At 36.4% G+C, this 13,799-nt stretch overlaps 1 protein-coding gene across 1 annotated transcript; it reads left to right on the top strand.

Moving 5' to 3' along the window:
* Positions 1-1,534: 1,534 nt before the first annotated feature.
* Positions 1,535-12,507, top strand: tarbp1 (TAR (HIV-1) RNA binding protein 1). The gene is given in 12 exon segments (XM_052089469.1): positions 1,535-1,766; positions 1,769-1,812; positions 1,815-1,992; positions 1,995-2,208; positions 3,529-3,614; positions 5,009-5,205; positions 7,307-7,435; positions 9,390-9,527; positions 10,912-10,988; positions 10,990-11,054; positions 11,057-11,098; positions 12,256-12,507. Coding segments are annotated over 12 exon segments (1,548 nt in total). The 3' UTR covers positions 12,402-12,507.
* The last annotated feature ends 1,292 nt before the right edge of the window (positions 12,508-13,799 follow it).

The following is a 13,799-nucleotide window of genomic DNA, read 5'->3' as shown; positions in this document are numbered from 1 at the left end:
TTAGAATATCTTGAATAATGAGAATATCTTTCTACTGTACTTCGAACTACCCGAGTTGATTGGCATACGATATCTGTAGGCCTATCTAAAAAAAAATATTGGCTCTTTAACCTGTAAGGCGGGACTTTCTTTCTACTTCCGTTGGGCGTTCGAATTTCTCCCATATTTTAAATAGAAGTGGACCGTCTCTGCTAAATAATCTCTGATACATCATAAGGCATTATTTTATATAATTTTATAGAAATTACTGGGCCACATTTCTATTTGAATTTAACTTACTAATCCTTTAAAATGAACCACTTTAAACTATTACACGTTTTAGTCTGCAATGTTTCCAATAAGACAAAAAGCTTTTTAAGATTTGTATGCGCCTCAGTGAGATATTTACCTTTCTTAGCCTCCATGCGCCCTCTGGAGGCAGGAAAGTTGATCACACAGCGCATGCGTCAGGTCGTCACGTAATATCAGAATCAGCTTTATTGCCAAGTATGCTTACACGTGCAAGGAATGTGTCTTGGTGACAGAAGCTTCATGTGCACAAACAATACAGCAACAAGACAGAGGTAATAATAAAAAATAGAATAAAATACATATTGAACAGAAAATATAAGTAAATAGAGAAATACACAATAAGACAACACACACACACAAACACACACACACGCACACGTTGGTCTACCTATCATTATGAGGACTTTGCATAGACATAATGATTTTTATACTGTACAAACTATAGATTCTATCCCCTAACCCTAACACAACCCTTAAACCTAACTCTCACAGAAAACTTTATGCATTTTTACATTTTCAATAAATTTTTTTTTAATGTTTTTAAGCTATTTAAATTATGAGGACACTAGAAATGTCCTGTTAAACCACATTTATTGCATAATACCCTTGTCATTACCATTTTCTAACCTAAAAATTGTCCCTGTAAACCACATAAACATGCCCACACACACACACACACACACACACACACACACACACACACACACACACACACACACACACACACACACACACACACACAGTTTGGTTTCCATGTTTTATGGGGACTTTCCATAGACATAATGGTTTTTATACTGTACAAACTTTATATTCTATCCCCTAAACCCAACCCCTAAACCTAACCCTCACAGAAAACTTTCTGCATTTTTAAATTTTCAAAAAACATAATTTAGTATGATTTATAAGCTGTTTTCCTCATGGGGACAGAACAAAATGTCCCCACAAGGTCAAAAATTTCGGGTTTTACTATCCTTATGGGGACATTTGGTCCCCACAAAGTGATAAATACACGCTCACACACACACACACACACACACACACACACACACACACACACACACACACACACACACACACGTAGTATGTACAATATACAAATGTGTTATATACAGATGCAAGGTAATGTATGGCAGAAGAGGTAGTGTAGCCTATATGTCAGGAAGTGGATGGCACAGGTTCACACGTGTGCATAAGGCAAAGCACCTGCTTTTTTATCTGCAGATAGTCCTATATTTATAGGCCGATGTCTCATTTTTTGATAAACCCCCTTTTGTACCATTGTCCTGAACCTGAGAATTTGATCAATATTTTGTGCTGTTCAAGCTCTTCATTGCCTGACATAGAGAAGATTGAAGCTTTAACAGTTTTAATCAACGAACTTCCAGATAGATCACATTTAGCTAAAGAAGAGTCAGTTATATGGGATCAATATATGGCACTTTTACAAATCGCAATTGCAAAAGATGGAGGCAAGGACACTGCTGTCTAGGCGCAGTGTCTGTCAGTGTATGTCAGACTGATGTAGGCTACCTGAGCAGGTGTGTCATATTCTTCTACCTGTGCTAACGATGAGAGATGACAGAAGTCATGAAACCAGCAGGTTTGATATGTTGCCATTGAAGTTACAACAGTGTACATCCAGCATCCCATACGACCAAGATATCATTTTTAGGACAGTCTGGCACACTTCGATGTGTTTAAAGACCTCTCAGACTACAGGGTGCCTAAAATCATAGTTCGGATCCAGTTCACTACACTCAAGTCCTGCAATAAAGAGGCAGAATCAGACGTCCTGCTTCACGGATGAGAGGATTTACTGTCATGGCATCAGAGTGATCGGACAGAATCGGTCTCAGCGCGGGTTCTGCTGTGTTGCACTGTTCTATCTGATCACCTCTACTCTCTGGAAAACGATCTGTGTGTCCAAAGACGAATCCATTTGTCATTAAATACTGTCTCTTTTAATACTCTTTCTGTTCTTTACAGTCAATAGTTGATCAAAAACTACTACTACAAAAAAAAAAAAAAAAAATGCATCGCACAGTAAAGCCATTCGTGTCCTCTCTAGTTAACATGCGCTCATTTAAAGGCACTGTTTACACAGAAATGTCTTTTTTTTTATTTTATAAAAGAGACAGTACCTGTTTTAGCATATGTTCAACAAATCAATGTAAATACTTGTAAATAGTACAAATTATTAAATCTAACAATAAATATGTAACAAAAATAATATATTAAATATAATATCTTATTTATTGATTGAGTATATTTGTTCATTTTTAAAAATCCAAAATGTGATCAAAATAATGAAAAAGTAATAAAATATAATTAGTAAAATGTATATTTTTCCAATGAACCTAGTTAAAATGACCTCTGTATAATAATAAGAATTAGCTGGGGAAAATATTATTTAATTTTCAAGCAAAAGGGACATTATAACTGAAATATACACATATGAATTGACATCGAATCGGAATCGAATCGAGAGCTTGTGAATCGAAATCTAATGGAATCAGGAAATCTGTATCAATTCCCAGCCCTAATAGTGTATAACGCATCATTATTTTTTATTTTTACATATTTGTTCATATGCCTTGAATCTCTGCAGATGAAATCCTGTTCAAATGGGCACCAGAGGAAAGGCAGTTACTGAGGGAGTTCTGGGAAGGTTATGCTCTAGTAATGCTAAAGGAAAACCAGGTAAAATTAGCCATTTGATTTTCTTATTTTTATTTTAAATTTTCATGACCCCAGTCACATTTTGATTATTGAACATTTTATATTTTTGTTCACTGAAAGTATAAATGTCTTAAGTATAAAGCATCTACACTAGTGTAATCATTTAAATCTGTTGTATTGCAAAGAATGGTACCCAGTATACAAGTTGGATCTGCCCAGCAATAACAGTAAATAAATAAAAAAAAATATATTATTTTTATTTTTCAAAATTATTATCATGAAAAACTGGAAAAATCATGGAAATGAATTGGTCAAAATGTGTGGCAACAGTGTAAATTGGTATACTTGAGAAATTTCCTAGTCTATCTTCTAAATAAAACCCTTCATTTATTTTTTAGATCAAAGTGATTCAACCTGTACTCAACAGAATTGATATGCTTGTTGAGACAACGGCAACTGTTGTCCAAGGTTGGACACATTTCCTTTGTGAAAGCAATAACCATTATAACAGGTCTTGCATCATAACTTGAACCTGCTCTTGTCTTACTCCATTATCAGGTGGGCTGTTTTCGCCTTCCTGGTTGCTCTGTGTGTATCAGCGCATGTATCAGAATCATCCTACTTTTGCCCTGGCATTCTCACAGGTATCCCACCCGTCTGTCCATCCATCCATCCATCCATTTAGCCATCCATCCATCCAGTTTTATATTGACTTTAAAGGGATTGTTCACCCAAAAGGAAAATTCTCTCCTCATTGGCTTTCTTCTGCTGAACACAAAGATTGTTAGAATATCTCAGCTCTGTTGGGCCATACAATGCAAATGAATGGTTACCAAAACTATCAATTTTAATTTTACATAAAATACATTTAGTTCTGTTCTCACCTAAAACTGATTGGATTTAGAACACCGGTTAATCCGCTGGAGTCTTTTGATTTACTTTTATGCAGCCTTTATATGCTTTTTGGATCTACAAAGTTTTGGTCACCATTCACTTGCATTGTATGGACTTACAGAGCAAAGATATTCTTCTAAGAACTTTGTGTTCTGTAAAAGAAAGAAAGTCCAAACGTCTCTGTGTGTGTGTGTGTGTGTGTGTAATCAAATACAATAATTCTACCGTAATCGGTGCAGAACTTTTCACTTGCTAACACACATGTGTATTTTTCTTTATAACGGCCATCATTTATATAAATAAATCCTTTTGTCCTTGGCTTGCCTAATGTCTAATGTTAACAAATGTTGCCATTTAATTTAAAACATAAATTTTTCCAATAAGTCAAAACAACAGCATAAGATATGGCATTACCTACTCAGATTACATGTTTTCGGTTACCCGGCTTTTCCTTTCTTTTGTTATTTATTTTTCCATTCACTCTGATAAGATGTCCTGTATCCATGTGTTCACCAGTGCCTCGAAACACATTCATCCTCGCAGAGGAGCAAAGCCGAAGCACAACCAATGTTCTTCTGCAAGATGCAGTATTGTTTTTTAACCACTAGAGGATTACAGGCCGGTTTCGTTTGACTGATGTTGATATTCATCTTCTACATCCAGAAGTGACTAAAGAACTACCTCACAGTTCCAGACAGCTCAAGTGAGATAATGTTCTCTGATAATCCTGGAACAACATTCCTGACAAACAATCATAGCCCTAAACCTAACTGTAACCTACTTGTAATATCTGAAGGAAATGATTGCATGATGAGAAATGTTGAAGCCCCTAACGCAATCCCCAAGATTAACAAATGTCCAAATTGGGTAATCTGTATATGGAAAGGCAAAACGTATGTTTTGGAGTCGTGGTGGTGTAGTGGTCTAAAGCACATAACTGGTAAACTGGTAATCAGAAGGTCGCTGGTTCGACCCCCACAGCCACCACCATTGTGTCCTTGAGCGCCCTGTAATAAGGGCTCTGTAAGTCGCTTTGGATAAAAGCGTCTGCCAAATGCATAAATGTAAATGTATGTTTAGTCAACTGCATCTAATGAGCTATCTTTATTCTGTGTGCTGAAAGTAGTGTCTTTTCTTCTGTCAGATCAGACAGGAAGTTTGCCTGATCCAGGAGTGATCCTGTGTGATATTGCTGATCAAGGTGTCCTGAACTCCCATTCTGAGGCCATAAAATCACTCTACTCATTGGCAGGTTACATTTACACTTCATCACCTTCATCATCGTCTTGCAAGCATCTCAACCAGACATTACTGAAGCCCAAAGGTGCACCTGAAACCTCAGTCAGGTCTGTTTAGAAACTGCCCTCAAATATTTAAATTAGGGCTGTAACGGTTTTCACTGTCTGATAATGGTCACACGAAAATTACAGTATCACAGTATTAAGGTGCATTGCTAATATTATTAGCAGTTTAATATTTATACAAATTACAGCTAAACACACACAACAAAAAAAAAAACATGTTCCTTACTGTCAACTGTCAAACATCATTTTTCAATTATTATTTTAAGATTTATGAAACTTGAGCAAAAACAAATAATTTGTAATGATTACTGTCCAGGTTAAAGGTGCTGTCAGTGATTTATTTTTTATTTTATTTTTTTCATGGGAAGGCATGCAAATCATTTTCATACTCCCTGAAAGAAATCACTGAAATAAATGTTGTGAGATATCTCTCCGGTCTCTGTAACAGCTCTAGATTCTGTAAACAGCAAACAAGAATGTGTTCGTGGTCTCTGACGCTTTCTGCCTGTCAATCATTTTGCACGTTCTCAGTGTTGTAGCTGCAGTGAATTATAGAGGTTAATGCCATTTTTGTGGCATGGATTTTAGAACAGTTATCAGTTGAGGGCGCTATTTTGCTACTGTTGTGTTAGACAAACCATCAAACCATGAGATGACAGTTTTCTGCTCTATATCAGTCTCTGAGGTATCTTTGATGTGCAGGGTTTTGGAAAGAAGGGGCATGGCTATTTCAAAGGATTGGCTCTTGGAAATTCCAGAATGGCAGAATCGCTTACAGCACCTTTAAAGGTGCACTCAGTCATTTTTTAAGTATGTTGAAGTATGGCTTACAATTACACCTTGTGGCCTGGATGCTGCATCATTCAAACACAATAGTTTTCAGTTACCAATGCCATTGTAGAAATACACTATGCACAGTAAAACAGGATTAATTTAATCCATGAATGAAAGTGTCCAGTATACAGGGCAGTTACTGAGATTAAGCGAGTAGTATTCAGATGGTCAGTGATGCTGCCCTGCCCCATGTAGAATAAAAAAGCTTTTATTATGTTACTGATATGACTGAACTCTTCATCTCACATGAGTGGTCATGATTTTATACATTTGTTTTAAAATTAATATTAATTTCTTTGGAAGTAAATCTTTATAAATGAGAAATAAAATGTGCACATTTTAACAGTTTAGAAATGCATTTGATTCAGTAATTAGTTGCTTTTGTTATGTAGTTTGATTCTAAACAATACCTACTGAAAATAAATAATTATTAATTTGCAGCTTATCACCCCATTATTTTCTATTTTTTGCTACATTATAATTTCCCTAGTACTTGACAAATAAAACATACAGTATTAAACACATTGTAGGCCTACTGTTGCACTGCACCTGAGCAAATAAATACATGAACAAACATTCAGCCCACTTTTAATTTTAGAATAGTTCAGAAAAAAAACCTGACATTATATAAATGCAATACCGTGAACTAGAAGGTGTCAAAGGGATGAAAACCGCCTGTTTTAAAACCTAGGTATTCCGTGAAACTGTAAAGCCTTTACATCCCTAATTTAAATTAACTACTTATACATATTTGACTTGATCTGTGTTTTATGGATGCAAAGAATAGTTCTGTTATTATTTACTTTTTTAAATCCTTATTTATTTATTTTTTTCTATGGAACACAAAGAGAGAAATTTTGAGGAATTGTTACACAGCTCTTTCCCATACTACGAAAGATCCACAGCTGTCAAACTCCAAAAAGGACAAAAAGCATCATATAATTAGCCCATATGACTTGTGCACGAATACATTTCAAGTCTTTTGAAGTAATACAATAACTTTACATGGGGTGGCTGTGGCTCAGGTGGTAGAGTGGGTTGTCCACTAATCGCAGGGCTGGTTCTTCAATTCCCGGCACACACGACTCCACATGCTGAAGTGTCCTTGTGCAAGACACTGAACCCAAAGTTGCTCAGTTTAAGTGGCTCTTTTTTTTTTTGATGAACTGTTTTTTAAATGCTCCACTTATTCAAATGTGAATGTTTATCCTTGTCATTCAGAGGACAGCCCCATGCTGAAGGATTTGGGGTGAATTGTGGCCCAGTTTATTTGAGATAAGTGGAAGTGTCTGAGTTCCCTGCAGAAGTTTGTTGGGTCTGCTGGGCCACTTCAGGCCCCTGAAGTCCTGTGGGCAGCGGTGGAGACTCTGGCATTACTGCCCAGTCAACTGGTGCTGCCAGAGCGGGACTTCATGGCTTCAGTCCTACCAAAGGTGGGCTGCTGTCACACCTGCTCTCATTCAAGCTATTTTATGAATTGGATTAAGGATGGGTTCAATTGGTCGAGGTTGACTAGTTTATTTGGATTATTATTTTTATATGCATTTGTTTTTAGTGCTGTGCTTTAGCTTTTAAACAGTTTGCTCTATGAAAACCTCTTGGAAATGTTATGTTTCAGGCAGAGGTGGCGGCAGCCGATTTTGCCGGGGCTTCAGCCCCGAATGTTTTGAGTGTAGCCCCTAATGTATTTTGAAACGTTGACTGACAAATATGAAACCGGACAAAAGCCTATGTAAACCCCCCGAAATCATAAATTGCCTTATTTCATTGTGCTTTGGCTTTGCACATACTGCATACAGCCTGTAAAAATAGACATAGGCATAATCTAGCCTATAGAATAAGTTCCTTTGCTGTCGGTAGCCTATAGGCAACTCCGTTTCTTCCTCTCTGTTGAATATGCAGCAGGTAGAGGAGGAGCTTGCACAGTCGTTGACACCAACTAACGTTACTTAGTGGCGAGTTAATGGCAATTAGCAGGAAAGACAGCAAAAATGAAGCAAATGAGGCTTTGGGGATTTCTCCGAAAGAAGTCAGTGGGTAAGAATTCACATTTGTTTTTGTCCTTAAAGTCTAAAGATCATCATCTAGCTGGCTTTCACCCACAGTAAGCTAAACCTCAAGAGGTCCACTACGAGTGTTTTTACATGTTGTAGCCTGTAGCCTCGTGGTTAGCGCATGTGCCTTTCTTGCTGGAGATTGTGGTTCTAGTCCTGTTCAGAGTATACTTTTCTTGTTTATCAGGTGTTATTTTCGCTAAGGATAACCAATAAGCATTAGCATAAAATATATGTGTGACTTGTTTTGTGATATTAGTTTGTAGTGAATATACACTTTGATTTGATTAAATGGTTTTGTAGAGGGTAGCAAAGATGAGCAACAGACTGAGGAGCAGCTGCAGCAGCTGTGTCAGAATCAGGCATGGAAACTGGTAACAATTAATCAGTCACTTTACTTTAGAGAAAGTTAAAAGTGAAACATTGTTTATCCCAATGCTCCTAATGAAAGGATTTTGACAGATTAATTATTATCATAGAGATGATGAGAATTATATACAGTTCGATGCCATTGTGTGTCAATGAGACTAAAGTTATTCATGTATTGCTTTAATTTAGGATCTTATTCATCATTTTGACTATTTATGTAAAAAAATATCTAAATTATTTAGATTCAATATTTTTTTACCTCACTTTACTCACTATAATATACATCTTTTGTGATGACTTTATGGTAATGTACATGACAATTCAAGAATCATGATAGATCTAAGGGCAATCCCACTGATCTGCTCTTCCCAATACATTTTCTTCAGTGGTATTTGTATACAATTTGAAATATGTAGCACTTGATTAATTAGTTGTTTGAAGCTGATTTGCAATAAGTTATGTGCTGTATCTGTTCTTTTGCATCACAGATGATTCAGGGAGGAGAGAGGATGTTGAGGATAGTACTAGAGTGGAAGATTTAGGAACTGTAGAAACAGGCCCAGCCAGAGCAAAACTCAAAGAATACCCTCTCACCAGCTTTGGACTACAGAGAAGTGGTTGCTAGTGTGAAAATAAAATTGTCTGGGCTAAGCCCCAGATGTCCTTCAATGCTGGAAACGCCTCTGGTTTCAGGTATGTTTAAAAAAAGCAAAAAAGTCTTTCAGTGTCAGTTATTTTTATACTGTGAAATGGGTCTTCACCTTATGGGGTGCCTTTTTTCACAGAGATGTAATATTGAAAAAGAAACCAGCAGACTATTTACCTGCTGTTTTGGACATGTTGTTTTGATAGGTGGTGGGATGTCTGTTTAAACTGGTATTTAATACAGTGGGTCTGTTTCCTCCACCAGGTGGCAGTGCACTGTGATGAATCCATGTGTGTTAAGGCTATATGTGCATCATAGAAGGTGGTTCAGGTCCTGAGCACAAACCCTCATGACTTCTGCTCCACGCTGCAGGGGTTTGTGCAGTTAATTTTTCACCAAGGGCTTCTGCAGCTGACGGAGGAACAGAACCCCAGAATCATGGCCTCCATACAACAGGTTAGAGAAAGATCTACAGTACAAACTAACAATTCACCATCCTGTCAATCATGTATTCCTTTTTTCATGTATCCCATCATGTATCCCATAATATGTGATTATGTAATTTATGACGATGAAATAAAAAAAATATATTGTTACTGGAGTATCAAAGGTGGGTGTTTTTCAACAACTGCTTCGACTAATAATTGCAGACCTTTTATGAATAGACAATTAATTGTTTTTGGTATAAAAGTATTTAATCAATTTATATCTATCATTAGCCACATATTATTAGCATGTGAAATATGCATCTCATTTCCAGTGGGAACAGGGATGATCAGATTCCTCCGAGTGTGTGTCTTGGCTTTCCTGTGCTGCTTGAATCCATCCAATCAGCTTCACCAGCTTGTGATGGAGCAGCTTGTGCAGCGACTACTGAAGGAGGTTGGTGTTCAATTGTTAAATTCAACTCTTAGTAGTAAATGGTTGTTTAGTTCTTAAACATTGTTTTAAGAGAGTGTGAGTGTTGGTTATTGCATGGGTTTTTAATTAAAGCTACCTGCTATTTCTCTTCTCATTCTCTCAGGATGCTGAGTTTTCGAAAGTATGTTACTATAGCAACTCCATCCATCACAGAGTGAAGAACCGAGTGTGGCAAACACTGCTGCTGTTACTGCCTAAACTAAGACCGATTAGATCTGTACACACGCACACACTTGTTACATCTCTTTGTGCCAGTGTTGGGAAAACTGCTTTGAAACTGTAGATTCCTATGCTAATTTAAAGTATTAGGCAACATTATAAATAACTAAGAAATTATATATATATAATTTTTTTATATTTAAAGATAACTATGTATAATTATTTAATCATTATATATTGAATTATTGTTATATAAGGGGCTTTCTCAGCAAATATTTGTATATGCGATTAATCGCGATTAATTAATCGGGACACAATGTAATTAATTCGATTAAAAATTTAAATCGATTGACAGCCCTAATATATATGTATATAGACCAAATGTGAAGCGGTAGCCAAATGCGCACAGCTTTCTCACACCGGATGTTTTCACCGGAAATATATTGCCGCTAAATGCCAATATAATGCAACATGCACTGCACCAACCAATGCATTGAGCTGTAACGGCAGGATTTCAGTGAGTGAAGCAGTTTAATGTTGCCCATGCCAGGCAAAGGCACAAAGGAAAATCTAATTGCAATATTCGAGTAGTGTTTTTACAGTTTTTTAGAGTCTAATATTTAAAGCTGAATGTGTACTCGATTAATCAATTACTCGTTCACATGCCTTATACAGAGCCGTGATAAAGTACAAAAGAGTACAAAAAGTGAATATTGTCTGATAATGTCAATACAATCAATAACAAATTCTAATTTGTTAGTCTGGATGTCTGATAGGTGAGATGGAGCAGGTAGAGCGCTGGGCAGAAGTTCAGAAGAAAATCACCCCATGGATGCTGTGTTCAGGAGCAGGAGCCTGAGCTCGTAGCCCAGCAGAGGGCAGCACATTTGGGCAAACTCACCAGCGCCTGGTCGCATCTCCCATCAACAAGCCCACTAATCTTGGCAGTAAGAGAAATAACACAGAATAAATGTATGTACATTCTCTTCAGTCTAATTCTACTCTGCTCTAACAGATGTTCTAATATCTTGCGCTGTTTTTTCTTTGTTTCCTTAGTAGTTCATTATTGCAGGCCTGTTGAGACTTTCATCATATGGTTTTTATCCCTGTCAGTTTTATCTCTTTTGCATTTCATGTGTAAATTATTCTAATTATTATATAATAAACATTAACGGTACAATTTAAATGGATTGTTCACCCAAAAAAGAAAATTCTTTCATCATTTACTCACCCACATGCCATCCCAAATGTGTATGACTTTCTTTCTTCTGCTTAAAACAAACAAAGATTTTTAGAAGAATGCTTCAGCGCTTTATGTCCTCACAATGCAAATTAATGGTGACAAACTTTTGAAGCTCTAAAAAGCACATAAATGCTGCGTAAATGTAATCTATAAGACTCCATAGGTTAAATCTATATCTTCAGGAGCGATATGATAGGTGTTGGTGAGGAAATTATCCATATTTAATCTTTTTTTACTATATATTCTTCTTCTTGACCAGAAGGTGGCAATATGCACGAAGAATGCTATTCGACAAAAACAAAAGAAGAAGAATGTGAATGTGGAGATTGATAGTAAAAAAGGAGTTAAATATTGATCAGTTTCTCGCCCACACTTATATCGCTTCTGAAGATATGCATTTAACACATCTTGAATGGCATGAGGGTGAGCAAATGATGAGAGAATTTTCATTTTTGGGTGAACTATTCCTTTAATGGCTGATAGAGAAAACAGCAGATTGACTAAATATTATATATGAGTCATCAACCTGTGAGAAACAGGACAGCTTTATTGAAGGCCATTATTTTTGCAATTCCATTTGCTGACACTAATGGAGCAGAAATTACTCGCTTCAGCTTTAAAATTAGAAATATTCTACTTATTCATAACATTTCTTGAATGTGTTTGATCTTTTGATCATTATTCACACAGGGCTGTCAGAGGTAATGCATTAATGCTTTGTTAAATATGTTTAATGTGGTAATATAATGTTAAATGGGTTAATACAGCAACAGCAAAAAAAAAAAAAAGGGGCGAAAGAGAGAGTAAATGTGAGTATTATAATTAACAGGCCTTGTCTTTGTGTTTGCATGTCTTTTTCAGGTCTATGCCGGATATGTGAGATCTTCACGGCCAAAGCTCTGATACTGGATTGTCTTCACCATGTTCATGAAAAACAATTCCAGGTGCTCAATATGTCTTCAGAGTTGTGGCTGACATTGCTGGAGGTGTGTGAGTGTTTATGGTAGATACCCAGATATAGATTCCCTGCCTGTTTGATCTTGCCATTGTCCAAAACTATTAAAAACCTTCAAAGGAAATTTGTCAAGTGCAGTCCTTTAAGTATCTCGGAATCTACATAGATAGTTCACTTACTTGGGACAAACATGTTGATCTGGTATGTAGTAAACTTTATCAAAGATTGTATTATTTGCGTCGACTACGATACTATGGGGTGAACATGAAAATCCTTCTGGTTTTTTACAAAGCTATATTAGAGAGCGGTGGTGGCGTATTGGTCTAAAGCACAGAACTGTTAATCAGAAGGTCGTTTGTTCGATCCCCACAGCCACCATCATTGTGTCCTTGAGCAAGGCACTTAACTGCAGGTTGCTCTGGGGTGATTGTCCCTGTAATAAGTGCACTGTAAGTCGCTTTGGATAAAAGCGTTTGCCAAATGCATAAATGTAAATGTATAAGTTGTGGTTTAACCACATGGTACGGAAACCTTACTGTGAAATCAAAATCTAGACTGATGCACCTGATGCATATAGCAATGAAACTGACCGGACAGAAGGGCTATTACTGCATCCAGTCTCTGTATGAACAGTGTACAGAAGAATTTTAAGTGATCCATCTCACATTCTTTTTGTTAATTATGAACTGTTACCTTCAGGAAGGCATTTTAGGACCTTACGGTGTAAATTGAAGAGATTTAAAGGTTAATTTTGTGCCTTTTTCTATTAAATTGCTAAATGATGCCAAATGATTTAGATTGTATGTTTCTATCATGTTTTGATTGTTTATGTTATTAGATGCCTTTATTGAAAGATATACTTTTATGATTGATGGAAATGTATGCTATGTTGAATTTTTGTGTATTTGATGTACCCTTTGTATTGTTATCTTTTTCGGGTGATGATGTGATGAAATGCAGAAATGTTGCCTATTGAGTTCACCCCAAGTTTCCCCTAACGGGGACAATAAAGTACATTCCATTCCATTCCATACTTAAAGATGAGGTGACAGTCCAAACAGCAGTGCAAAAATAACAATTTTCTTTTCTCAAGTCAAACAGAGTGGACAAGCATGTAGTCCATCCCCAAAGTCATGCCATACTGAAGGTTGAGCCAATGTTGTTGTATCTGAGCCGCTCAAACTATCAGACTAAAATTACCTTTTGTGGAGCTAGCGGTGCAGGAATTCCACTTCCATCTTTAAATCAGAGTGTAGTCTTAACCAGCCCAGAGATGTAATTCTTTATAATCATGCATTTCATCATCTAATTACAACACATTTTGTGTTGTCATTTAACATCAAACTTATTTTGTGAAATATTTGATTATAATGTTTTATATAAATAAGTGCCACATGTTTTATAATTGTTTTAATAGATTACAGGACCACGGTATATGAACAACTCACAA

This window comes from Xyrauchen texanus, chromosome 24 (genome assembly GCF_025860055.1).
Source record: "Xyrauchen texanus isolate HMW12.3.18 chromosome 24, RBS_HiC_50CHRs, whole genome shotgun sequence".
NCBI lineage: Eukaryota > Metazoa > Chordata > Actinopteri > Cypriniformes > Catostomidae > Xyrauchen > Xyrauchen texanus.
This window is presented reverse-complemented; position numbering and strand designations above follow the sequence as displayed.